The sequence below is a fragment of the Sinocyclocheilus anshuiensis genome, unplaced genomic scaffold, assembly GCF_001515605.1.
Source record: "Sinocyclocheilus anshuiensis isolate Anshui unplaced genomic scaffold, SAMN03320099.WGS_v1.1 scaffold1299, whole genome shotgun sequence".
NCBI lineage: Eukaryota > Metazoa > Chordata > Actinopteri > Cypriniformes > Cyprinidae > Sinocyclocheilus > Sinocyclocheilus anshuiensis.
The window spans coordinates 753,732-767,768 of NW_015538011.1; the positions used below are offsets into that span (position 1 = coordinate 753,732).

General features: G+C 38.2%; 1 protein-coding gene across 6 annotated transcripts in view; it reads left to right on the forward strand.

Moving 5' to 3' along the window:
- LOC107677765 (rho guanine nucleotide exchange factor 4) overlaps positions 1 to 14,037 on the forward strand; it is an 86,257-nt gene that overhangs the window by 1,705 nt on the left and 70,515 nt on the right. For 4 of the 6 annotated variants that reach the window (XM_016472788.1, XM_016472830.1, XM_016472803.1 and 1 more), the window contains exon 2: positions 2,334 to 2,363. The exons of 1 other annotated variant lie outside the window; for it this stretch is intronic. In XM_016472788.1, the coding sequence (XP_016328274.1) occupies positions 2,334 to 2,363 (30 nt within the window). Of the gene's footprint in view, positions 1 to 2,333; positions 2,364 to 8,191; positions 8,239 to 14,037 lie in introns of those variants that run through there. One more of the 6 variants, XM_016472820.1, reaches the window with a different exon arrangement.

The window sequence follows — 14,037 nt, forward strand, 5'->3', positions numbered from 1 at the left end:
TGTACGTTATTCTCATTGCTATAAAGACACATTTTATTTTTGCTATATATTTTTTTCTTCATATAACTAAAAAAAATATTATGCTTTCATTTACTGGGCTTTAAATATACAATTTGACTTTATTTTTTTCAAATTAAAATTAAAATAATGTTTTGTAGTTTAAGCATGCCTTGCATAAACTTTCCACTATAAAGTATAAACTATATTCCTGAGTTAAAATTCATCCAAAAATGTTGCAGGTTAGGTCAGTGTTTCTGCTGGTCTTAAAAACAGTCTTAAATCAGAGAAATTCTTAAACTTAAAGTCACTGCATTAAATGTTGCATGCACTAAAAAAAAAATCTTACTCAGTATTTTTTGTCTTGTTTTCCAATACAAATATCTGAAGATTCTTAAATCAAGATACGTTTATTTGAGAAGCCAAATAAAATAAGATGTTAAGTCTTGTTTTCTGGAAAAAATAAAAGAATAAAATTAAATCAAGTGACAAATTTTTTTTCTGTTTGAATCAAGTTTATTTTTCTTATACTATTGGCAGGTTAATTAATTAATTAATTAATACATTTTTGTATTAAGTATTCTTTTAACTGCTGTATCTTCGCAGTTCACTTAAATATGTAGAAAAGTGCAGAATGACAAATTCATTTTTAAAAGTAGAAATGTATGCCTCAAATAAAACGTGGTCATAAAATGTGTAGGTATAATTATTAAATAAGAAATGGGTTTTCAGTCTTTACAGTTTTCTTAGCATTTTAGTTCAAACTATGTTAATATAACTACATTTAAATCAACTTTTGATTTACTGAGGCCCCCCTGGAAGTTTGCCGAGGCCCCCTAGTGTGCCCCAGACCCCTGGTTGAGAACCGCTGATCCTGAGTATGGTCTTGTTTATAACAGATGGTGAAGGTTTGCTTCACAGCAGATTCCCTCCCAGTCAAAAAGTTTAAATTGCTTTGAGTGGAGTCAGACCCTCCACCTGCTCTATCCCGGGGGGTCTGTTAAGCTCATCAGTATTTAACTACCCAACCCTTCCCCTCAATCTCACCCCTTTTATACCCCAATCATATTATAGTATGATGCAGTTGAAAGGTGTGAAATCTTCATCACTGAAACGTCTATAATGACTGGCTGACTGCATCCATGCGCTATCCCTCTACCAGCCTTTGAACTGCTGCCATTTGAACCTTTCCATGAATGTAGCAGCTGTAAATCACAACAACTTCTCAAGGTTTATGACCTATAAGGGGTTTATCTGGGGTTTAGCATCTTTTATTCTAAGCAAGGCGTATCTAGAACCTCTGCATGCCCAAACATCAGCAACAAAGTGGTTTCAGCTATTTAGGGAATAAAAGGCTGTAGTTTATATAATTAGTATTTTTTGGTAGGCACTATCATTTCAAAGACGATCAGTGATCCTGTTCCTGTGAGGCTTCCTAATGTATTAATGGTTTAAAATTAAAATAAAATCTGACAACTTAATCTGGTTTAATAAAAGATGATATAAATAGTGTTACCTACCTTTTAGCAGTCTTGTAATGAAACAGAGCCGGCTGTCTCAGGTCGGAGGTCACACAGCACAACCTTGAACTGGTTTTAATTGTTTTGATTGGTTAAAGAATGAACACTGACATTGAAGCTCAGCAGGAGCTTTTTTACATGGTAGAGCACCATATGGATGGCTATAATCTGGTTTAATAAAAGATGATATAAATAGTGTTACCTACCTTAGCAGTCTTGTAATGAAACAGAGCCGGCTGTCTCAGGTCGGAGGTCACACAGCACAACCTTGAACTGGTTTTAATTGTTTTGATTGGTTAAAGAATGAACACTGACATTGAAGCTCAGCAGGAGCTTTTTTACATGGTAGAGCACCATATGGATGGCTAGTAGATCAAACAAAGGCATGTATTTATTAAGACTTTTATGATTTAAAAAAAAAGAAACAGTAGCTTTTAACAAGCACCATGGGTTACATTTTTCTCTTTCATGTTTATTTGGTAACATTACTTTTAAAGGGGTCATATGATGCTTTATAGTAGACTTTAATACTAATTTCATTACAAGATACCTGTTTTACCTCAAAATAAGTCATAATATTGAAGGTGTGGGCTATGCGCTAAGAAAATCTTGTTTACCTCACCCTAATTAAACACTAATTAAACATATCTTACGATTGTTCCAGTAATGCTGTACCAGTTCCCTGTGGTTTGCGTTAACGTCAACAATTTGCCGTAAGGCTAATGCCTGCATTGTTTTGTACAGAAATGTTGGTACTTTAATTTAACACACACATTGAATCGGTCTTGTATATGTTTCCGTTTTGTTTGTCTCCAGCGATTAAGACCGTCGCCAGTTCTTCCCCAGGTAAGCTTAGTCTTTCTTTTGAGTTTGATGAACCTGATTGTACTCTTCAAATCTCATACAGAAAAACACACATAATTCACACTGTAGCAAATCTATATGGACTAAATTGTTGCCATAATTCTCATTCAGTTCATTTAGATTGTTTAACCACGGATGCAGTGAGAGCTTATTATCGAATACTCTTAGATCTGTCATTTTCCATTTAATATAAGGATCCATTCATTTGAATTTAATCCCACCAAGCGTCTTTCAGCCAAAGGGTTTGATGTAATCATCATTGAGGAGCAAGCATGCACCATCAGGACATACTGTGCTTCTCCTCACATGCTGCCAACAGCTTATCTGCCTTAACCCCTGTAGAGGCTGTGCCTTAACTTGTCGGATGTTGCTAAGGAGTTGTGCAATGCATTGAAGTCTAGTGTCTGCAGATGATTGGTGCACTCGCCTGATAGCATGAACAGAAGGTTTGCAGTGTGTTGTGTTGTGCTGATCAGGTATGAACAGGCCAGAAAATGATGTTGGTTTATTCATTGTGGTTTTAGGCACTGTTGCCTCTTATTTAATGGAATGATTAGTCCTGATAGTTTACCACTCCTCCCTACAGCAGTAGTTGTTGATTCCTGTCATACAATTTGTTCACTTCCCTTACTTGTTTTATTGAAATGTTACCTAATATTATTGCATAATATTTTTCATTCAGTAGGAATTATATATTAATAGGAGGTTCATAGAGTCATTCTGAATGCTTGTTTGCAGGTGCTTGAAAGTTTTTGCATTGACAAGATTTTGTAGGCACTAATGATGTAATTTTAAGGCTGAACTGTGATTATGTTGAGGTCAGGGGTCAGGTTAAATCATCCTGCAGAAGTGTTATAATGATCAATTCTTTCCTGAAGTTATGTGCAGCAAAATAAGACAGAACTTGATGTGTAGAATCATAGCCTGTAAATTCCACCCATTCAAACAGCTTTGGGTGAATTCAAACTGGTTTACAGGCATCTTGCATCATATTAATAGCATAAGGAAACCTTGTTTAGAGTCACGAAAATTATTAGGACCCGTAATCCTCTCCAGAGTTATTATTTAAATGCACTAAAACACAAAACTAACAAAAAAATATAATTTTTTAATATTAGAAAATATTTGTAACAAAATAAATAAATAAATAAAGAACACCTCAATGTTATTCAGAGGCCCAAATTGAGCAGAATATGCAATTTGGTGCAGTTGCTATATTTATATGGCAAAAAGTATGATGAAATTCTTAGACATCGCAACTGTATTTAGCAAACTACTTAGATACAATACATATAAATATCAGTTGTCACTCTTTATCTTCCAATTGTATGTTGTGATAAGATGATATTTAAATGCTTAATTTTATGATCAGCTTGGTAGTTTTTACTCTGAGGGGCAAAACATGTGATACAATGAACAGATGTAGAAATAAATGTTCCTCAAAAGCCTGCTGTATCATATTTGATACTCAAATTTAAACATGATGTCTAAAAAAAAAAGATGTATATAGATTTATAGATGTATATAGTTTCTTTACTAACAATGTAAAAGTTATTCTTACGTTTACTTTATAAAAATCAGCAAAGACTTCACAGTAAAAAGACACGTGTACCACAACCTGAAGAGGGGCGTTTTAGAATGATAAAACATGTGTGCATGTTGTAGATTGTGTACAACAGGTACAGCAAAGTTTGATCATGTTGATAATTTAAATGCATTATAAATTTGTATATCAAATATGATACAGTAGGCTTTATAGGGTTAAGTATGTTGGGATAAGAATTTGACCCATTTATCCTGGCAGATTTGCTGTTCTTCTGGTTGGTTTAGTGGTGAAGGATTTGCCACACTTCTTGGTGCTTTGTTTTTGAAGTGCAGGTTGTGTTAGATTTGTGCAGCGCATATATATAGATTACATTTTTGTGCCATTTAACCATAAAATCTTTCATTGTGAGCTCTGTTATAGTTTATGGTTCTCTTGAGTGCTATAGTCTAATTCATTTGAGTGATGGCATCTATTGTGCCACCCTCTTTTATAGGCCAGTGTTGTGCAGAGCTCTTGATATGGTTGACTGCTGCACATTTACTACATTCTCCATACTGAACTTTGTATATCCCTCAAAGAGATCTTGGCCTCGCTGTGCTTCTCTCACAGATCTGCTTATTCACACTGAGAGTGTGAGGCACAACCTTTCAGTCATTGTCTGGGTGATTTATGTAGCTTTCTGTTGTTAATAATTGAGCCAATAGTGCCTTTTGGAACATCTGGACTTGCTTTGGCTGTACCTCAGAATTTTCTTTGGAATGAGGTTTCATCTAAACACCAATAAAGCAGTGAAGATAAGCGATTCTACAAGATCACTGAAACACTACTGTTTACAGGTTTGGGATTGGTATGAATTTTTAATGTTTATGAAAAAAGTCTCTTATGCTCACCAAGGCTGCGTTTATTTGAGAAAAAAATGCAGTAAAACAGTAATATTGGTGAATATTATTACAGTTTAAAATAATTTAATAGATTTTAAAATGTAATTTATTCATGTGATGGCAAAGCTGAATTTTCAGCCTCCATTACTCAGTCTTCAGTGTCGCATGATTCTTCAGAAATCATTATTAATAACTAATATTCTGTTTGGGTGCTCAAACATTTTAATTTCTTATTAATATCAATGATAAAAAACGGTTGCTGTTTAATATCTTTGTTGAAACCATGATACTTTTTTTTCCAGAATTCTTTGGTGAATATAAAGAACAGAATTTGTTTTGCATATTTACAATAATATATATTTACAGTGCATACAAATAAAACTATCACAAGAAATACATTTTAAATTCAGTAAAATATAAGAATTGGATTCTAATTATAATATTATATATAGAGTTATATAATTATATATTTATGTATTTTTTTAATTATCATTTAAATACAATAAAAAAGCGTTTTATACTAAATAAAACTAATTATGCAACTTAGTGAAGGTACAAACAGTTGCCTTTAATGAAAGGGATTTTGCAGAAGATGAAATACTGGTAGAATTTCATGCTTTTCCAGCTCAGCTCTAATCTGCTTCTTCATGTCTCAGCTTGTACCTATTTTACAGTAATAAAGTCAGCAGTGCCACTTAAATCATCTTCTGGGCATTTAGCCTTTGAGTATTACAGGTGTCTCCCACAATACAGGGCGAAATTTCATTTACAATATATCTGAGTGACACTATACCTTTAACTTTGGGATTTAACTTGGTACACATGTATGTTTGTATATTTATATATTAGTCTAATGGTTCCATCTGCACAGTTTGCTCTCAGTTGAGACTTATGAAAATCAGGGTTATATATAATTTATGTATTACAAAGTATTTGCATTCTTTAAACGGTGCTCCATTATATTCAGTAAGCCTGGAGATATATTCTTGGATTTCTGGTCACATGCTCCTGTAAAGTATGCTTTGAAGGGTTGTGCCCTACAGGCAATGCAAGCTAGAGGCATGAGTTATAATGCCACAAACATGCAAATAATGCTGCATCAGTCATAAACTCCTACATTAGTTCTAATAATAACACATCATCTTCAGAAATCCAAGCATTGCCCTTCTTGTTTGTGACAATGTCACAATGTTCATGACCCAGTGCTGAACCTCAGGCTTGGCTTTAGACTGCTGCATTGGCTGCGGTGAACTCTCATGTGGTGAGCGGATGATAGTAGCGGACTGCCAGGGTAAACTTCACCCTGGGTAAAGTTCTCTGGATACACGCTCCATAATTACTCTCCTTAGACGTCTTTAGACAATGGGTTAAACACTACTGTACTCACTAAAAATGTCTGGGAACCACTGAGATGTGAAAAGAGGAGCTAAAGAGAGTTGGCAGTACTTGTATTGTTTCTGTGCTTCGGATCAGAGTTTTGTCTGTGCTTTTGAAGTTCAACTCATTTTTACATGGTCCGTTAATCAGTCAAGCATTGGTAAGAGCTCCTCATTATCATGTACCGCCCCGCTTGCATTGTGACCTCTTTCAGCTCCTGACTGACAACTTCCCTCTGTGCTCGCTCCCCCTCAACCCGCCCAACACTGAATAACTGATTTTGATCACTCGCAGTAATAAAAGTCACATGTCTGGCGGGAACAATGGCCTTTCATTTGGTGGCTGCATTCATTATGACTATAATATGATAGTATTTAGTGCAAGATTCGTGCTTCATGCTAGGTGAGACAGAGGGAGAGTGAGAAAGAGAGAGAGCGACAGTTATTCAGGGGTATTCGTTATGGCCTAAACAAAGAGATCTGGAAGTGCTTGCTTTTCTTTTCATTCCCTCTCCTTTTAGAATAAAGCGACTTCTCACGCACACTCTTCTTCTTTGGAGGTGGTTGCCGCAGGCAAAAGGCTGCAGGAGGTGTGCCAGATTTGTACTGGGAAGCTGTTTGTTTATTTCCTCTTGCCTCAAAGCACTAAAACCTGCTCAGGTGGACTACATAGACATCATTTATGAATGTTGACCTGTGGATCATGACTTTGTTGAGTCCTTATCAGATGAATATAATTGGACTTTTAAATGGGAGTTGATGCTTCCTTCCTCTTATAATTGTTCAGTGATTCTCAGCCTGGGGGGTACTTGGAAAGATTTCAAATTTGTTAAACCTAGACATTGCAATACACAATTACTGAATTAAAAATGTAAACTATAATAATAATAATAATAATAATAATAATAATAATAATAATAATAACAAAAGACTGTCAGTCTGTGAATTAGTGGTGGGAATTTTTCAGTGATGGGAATCTTTCTGCAGGTTACAATATTAATGAATCATTCACTCAAAAGATTCATTAAAAAATGCTGATAAATTCAGGAACAAATCACGTAAACGTCTTTATGAGTGAGTCATTGAATGACTGATTAATCTAAAAAACTAATTATTTCAGGAATAAATTACTTAAATGTCTTTATGAGTGAGTCATTGAATTATTCACTCAACCAATTTGTTCAAAAACACATTTATTCAGGAAAGTCACTGCTGTGTATTGCTTTGAGACACTCAACAGTCAATTCTGCTTTGACTTGACTTTGCAATACAGAACTTAGAACTTAGAAATACACAACTTCTGCGTGCAATTTCTGGTTCACGCATACTTTAAAGGGAGAGGTAAAGGGAGCCTTGACTAGTTTGATTTTAGTTTAAAAGTGAATCATTGTAAAAATGGCCAGTAATGTTTAGTAATATTAATGATAATGACAAAGTCTGGTGTCAATGAAAGGATACTTGTACTTTAATGGGCTGTGGAGTTACCTAATAAGACTAAAACATCAATACAACAGCTTATTTTTCAAAACACTTTACCTGAAAGAAAGCGTTTTATATTCCTTCCTCTATTGTCCACCTGTTCTGCAAGTTTTATCTCTTTAAAACACTTGTTTGTGGAAAATCTCACGAGGATACGCTGCCATGAAAACACACTGTTATGAAAATAAAAGGAGCGCACCGACTTGACCTGTCAGACTGCTCTGAGAAATGATTAGCATCCTCCGGGGTGAAAAGGAGGAGGGAGTCCGCTCCTCTGTGATTGGTTCTTTCTCTCCCTCTCTTTATTCAGAAAACCTCAATTTCTTAGCGGCATCAGGCTGTCCTGACTGGCCCTTTTCTCTTGTTCCTTTTTTCCCTCTCTTGTTCACTCTGTGTTTTGGGATGGGCTTTTTCCTCCTTTGTTTTCATGTCACAGTTTGAAGTCTCAGTGCTTAAGGAGCAGTCAGGGCGATGAATGGACTCTGGGAACCAGTCTGGCTGAACTCAGATCAGCTTTCTGAGAAGAGTGGCTGTTAGGATGCCAAACAGGCTGTGACCACAGAGACATGGCACAGGTATGTCTGAGAAACTACTTGATGTAAATCTTGTTGTGGTCAGTTTAGCAATCCATTTTCTTTTTGGACATTAGATGACCATATTGCAGTGCTGGTTGCTTTACTGTAAAAGTCTCATTGCTGTACACTTTGCAGTGCAGACACCTGTATAGGGGTCAAACACACGGTGCTTTGTTCAGCCATGTTATTTTACACCACGCTGTTATGTAGCCACCAATGTGTTTAGTTTTACACTGATAGGTTGGGAATTATTTAGGCATTTTCTTTAGATGTTATGATGTAATACATCATGGATAGAACCGTTATGGCATTTGTGCGCTCCAGTTTTCTATTGTTAAGCCAATACTTTGTTTGGTGTGTGTATATATGTAGGCTATTTCACACTTGGACAGATTACTCAATAAAACTCCATTGTTTAGATGTGAAGCCTGTAATAATCTCAGGGATTCCATAACTCGGTTCATCACAAAGCACTGGCCTTGTGAACTCTTGTTGTATACAATATGTGAATTGTGTAAATTTGAGTTTTGAGATCATGTTTGTATCATACAGCGCTGATGTGGTCCTACATGCTGCATGCCACTGTTCTCAGTTTTTAAACATTTACTCTGTTTGATTGAGAATTATGTGCTTTCTCCAGTAAAATATTAGAAATGTTAGTCTTGCCAAAGCTACCATGCTTAGTTTGACAGATTAGCGTATGACATGACCATTTAATGGCAAAATCTGAAGAAAATATATGATTATACATATTTTATATACTTTATGTAATTACTTTAATATAAAAAATATGTTATTATTTTTTTATGATCCCATAAATTAAATACAGTTCAACAAATACTACTTAAATACATACCCAAATATTAAATACATAATTTACAATTTGGGGATCGGGGGTTTAATGAGTAATCGGCAAAAATCTGCTTAATTGTCATGGAAATAATGTCATAATGCTAAATATGTAAATAAAAAAATTTCAGTTTTTTTTTTTGTGAAATGGGGGACATGTTCTTAGTGTTCATGAAATTCACCAAAATATCTAAATATAATGATAAAACAAGCAGATTCAAAAATATTGGTGTTATTTATCCTTGAAGCTGTTTTCTGTTTAATTTCCTAGACTTCCTATTGGATTAGTTGGGTAAATGAGGAATTCTTTATTAGTCTTGCTGAGATGTCCTGATGGAGCCCACTAGTTGCTGAGTTCAGAGTTAAAGGGCAGACAAACAAAGCAGCAGAGGTCACCATCCATCCGTAAACTAACAGTCGTTTATGTAGCACTGATTTAGTATCACAGCAGGTACAACTACAAGTGTTGAATGACATTGTAAGATAGTTTGATAGTAAAACTGGATACTAATGGCTGGCACTTCTCAGAATAATAAACAACAGAAAGACAGAAGAGAGTAGAACAGCTTTTAGCCATATATGTTTATAGTGTCTTATACAGAACTAGTTTCAACATTTGTGTCTTCTCCTGTCCTTTGGGATGTAGCTGGATATGAGATATGAACAGCTCCGGAAAATATCTGTTGTGCTCATGCCGATGGAATTGTTGCTGTGTCAGGTACAGTGGCATTCTGCAGCTGCTAGTGTCCGTCACGAAACAGCTGTTGTTCTTATCATTGATATCATTTCTTTTCTTTTTTTCTTTTTTGAACATAGCCAATAATAAAACTGCTTTAGGACCGTGGTTCAGAATAATAAACAAGGCGTGGTGTTGTTTCAGTGTTGTGTGGGGGTCATGAATGTGTTTCATCTGTCCCAAGAGGAAAGAAATGTGGAACGTTCCGGTCTCGCCCTATACTGCCTGCCAGGCCTCCGGCCCCGTCTAGTCCTGACTCCTTCAGAGCCAGAGAAACAACCCAGAGTGGGCCTGATTTACAGTAACAGTCCATCAGGTTTTGCATAAGTTTGCTCACAAAAGCCTCTGTCCTCTAGTTGCCAACTGTGCTTTTCCCAGGGGAAAAGAGGAAAACAGCTTCTATGGACACTGGAGATGAATGGTGCTGAATACTAAATAGTGTCCACAGTCCTGCCCAAGCATTCTCCCTGTCTTAAAATTGTAGGGTGGATGCTTTCCCATCCAGGATCTGAGGCAGAAATATTTTCGCTTCTCCGGTCCATGCTGGTTTTTTCGACTTATACACAGAGTAACTGGAATACAACATTGCCAAAAGCTAGTAGCTCATTTGTGGCTACAGAAAGCCAGACAGGATAATTGGTTGCCTCAAGCTTGCCTTTCCTTGCAAATCTGGACCACAAGCTTGGGGCAGCAGCCAAGCCCTCGTTTGAGCATTTATCCTGGTGTTGGTGACCTGGTTGGACAGCTGCAATGGAGTTTGACCTCTTTTTTAGCCAAGTGTGTCAATTAGCCTAGCCTTTCAATCAGTACTCAATATAATTAGATATTAGTTTGCATTTGAACTTATACTGTATATTTGTACAGATTAATCTGTCATTTTGTAGCCAGCTAGACAAATTAGACATTGACAGGTTGTGTGACTTGCACTGATGTCATCCTTCAAAAAAATGAACAAAACTACACTGAAAAAAAATTGGTGTAGAATTTCCTTTGATATAATTTTCACTCAGGAATTGCTAGTAAAGTTCACAAATAATTACAAAGAAAAACCAAGTAACAGAATTAAACATGAAATTTTAAACTGCAGACTGAAATACTCCAATTACTGAATGTTTGTTTTATTTACAACTTTGAAAAATATTTTTATAGTGTATATACAGCATTTGTTAAAAACAATACAGTACTTTAAATAATGTATGCATTTTTACACAGTTTTAGGTTTACGTATTTCCTTTAAATTTATATTACTATTCGTTCAGTTTAGTACATTTTATTAACATAAAACAATTTAGTTGACAAATAAAACTATAACAGACTGAACTTAAAACAAATCGCTCCGGTTACTAGCGTGACCTTGGTTCCCTGAGATGAGGGAACAAGTGTTTCATTACACGCTTATGGGTAAACTCTTGTTTACTCTGATACTGAAGCCTGATTTGTTCACATTCGTGTAGCTGCATGAACCAATGACACTTCAACCTGCCACAAGGGGTGGAGCTGACTGCTAAATAAATCAGCATTGAATGCCATTTCGTCAGAATCTTTTACTTGCACTGCAGCCTTATAGCACGGCAGCTTATGCAACGCTCATTCCCTTATCTCAGGGAACTGAGGTTACGTTATTAAACGGGAGCATTCCCTTTTCAACGGTCACTCCCATTGCATTACACACTTATGGGGAACACATCCAATAGCGCCGTGCTATAAGCAAGTGCAGAACAAAGCCACTCTGCAAGCCCAGCCCCAGAGTGCCCTTACTGAGGGCTCCTGTAAGCATGAGCTAATAATGAGACCCAAGCCGCTTAGGCGGAGGACTGCATAACAAAACCTTCTCCACTTACAGAGGGCACTAGGTAAACTTTAGCAGACAAAATCCATGCCTGCAGGGCAGGGACGTCCAAATTATAAAACCTGGTGAAGGTAGACTGCGATGACCAGTCGGCAGCCGCACAGATGTGTCACGACACAGGCTAGGGACACAGAGGTAAGTGGTCAACACAGAGGTATTTGTTTTGAATGAGCAGCAAGGAGGAATTAGGAGCAGACGAGAGGTGAGTGTGGCACAGAGAGTCAATTTCAGAATGGATTATCTTGAGGTAATGAAACTTTGTTTCTTTGCAGGACAAACGTGGAGGAGCGGGATCGGTGGAGCACAGGAACATCCAAGGTAAGCAAACACAGGTAAGTTCAGGTAGTGAGTCTGGTATAGTTCAGTGATGTGAATGGTAGACCACACGAGAAGGGAATGTGGAGAGCGAGCAGATAAAGGGGAGCTTGACGAGCTGCAGCAGGTGCAGGTAATTAGAACTCCAGGTGATGGTGATCGTGACTGAGAACAAGTGTGAGCCGGGGAGGATTCTGGGACATGGAGTCCAGAGCTGGTGACTGGTGACAGAGACTGCCTGACATTACCTCCCTCTCCCGAAAGGCACATCCTTGGGGAGAATGTCGGTTTCAGAGGCCCTCCGTAGGCTTAACTCGGGAACTGTGGCCCTCCCTGGGCTGGACTCGGGGACTGGAGCCCTCCCTGGGCTTGACTCGGGGACTGGAACCCTCTCTGGGCTAGACTCGGGGACTGGAGCCCTCTCTGGGCTAGACTCGGGGATAGGGATGGGTACCGAAACCCGGTATTTAATCGGTCCCGGGGCTAAATTATGAAAGACCAGAGTATCGATAACCGCCGACGTTAACAGCTCTGCTATCGGTACTGGAGAAATGAAGAAAACACACATACATTTATTATTGCTATAGATACATTATCTTGCAAATTCTATCTCACCAGAGTCGCCAGCTGTTTTTATATGCAAAATATTCAAACATTTGTCTAAGGTGCATTTTTGCTATTTGCAATTCAGAAGAGAGATCGCGCTTGTGTGGAGGAGCTTCAGCACGCGCAACATGAAAGCCCTGCTTAATCATGATAGAGATAACTAAACATTAAAACGTCTGCTTACACTTTAGACCTGTGGCTGATTTATTAAGATATTTCTATTTATTTTTATTTAGATTTAGACACAGGAACATCTAAGGTAAGCAAACACAGGTAAGTTCAGGTAGTGAGTCTGGTATAGTTCAGTGACGTGAACGGTAGACCACACGAGGAGGGAGTGTGGAGAGTGAGCAGATAAAGGTGACGAGCTGCAGCAGGCGCGGGTGATTAGAACTCCAGGTGATGGTGATTGTGACTGAGAACAAGTGTGAGCCAGGGAGGATTCTGGGACATGGAGTCCAGATCTGGTGACTGGTGACAGAGACTCCCTGACAAGATGTCACCGATAGAAATCCTGCTGGACCAAGCCCAGGAGGAGGCCATTCCCCTGGTGGAAACTGTGCTACGACAATATGTAATCAGCATGTATGTACAAATTTGTATTTCTGAGGAAAAAGGTTTATGCATGGTTAGTGGAAAAAAAAAAAATTTTTTAAATCACTAAAATAAGGCCAAACGGGAACTGTTTTGAAGCCCAGGGTCAGACATAGGCTGGGGCTGGGACGGAGGTGGCACCGGCTTAGCAGGCTGGAGCCTGCCAGAGCCGGCCAAGCTAGGCTGAGATCCTCCACAGCCTTGGTGTGAACATGGATCAGCTTGCTGTCCACGCTGGGCCATGTTGTTTGCGTCGGAGGGAGGGTGTCAGGATATTTGCCGGAACACACCCACTCCTCTGAATCTGAGGCTGTCAATGACATTGAGTCATCTGCGACAACTTCCTCCTCAGGGGCGCTGATCCTCACGTGGCACACAAGCACACAGGCGAGTCGAGGCGTTGTGGGGAGAGTGAAGCACACGGGACCTGTGCCGGAGTGAGTTCACTCGAGCCTGGTGTTTGAACCCCGCTGTTTCTTCCTCGTAGGCTCCCGATCCGCGAGCGCGGAACGTCGAGACTCATGCTCTCACAGTGAGAGCACTCCGTCCCGGTGAGCACAGCCTCTGCGTGGGCACTGCCCAGACAGGCGATGCACTCACGGTGCTCATCTGCATCATGTATGGTGTCTATGGTGTCTCACAACAACATCGCCGGAAATTTGCTCAGAAATTTGCTCTAATAGTCGCCGGATGGCCACAGGGGAAGGCTTCTAACAATGTCTTTGCAGATGTAAATTATAATATTATATTTATGTTGTGTGTATATATTATGTTGAGTAATTTCATGCATATATACACAGGTGCATCTCAATAAATTAGAATGTCGTGGAAAAGTTCATTTATTTCAGTA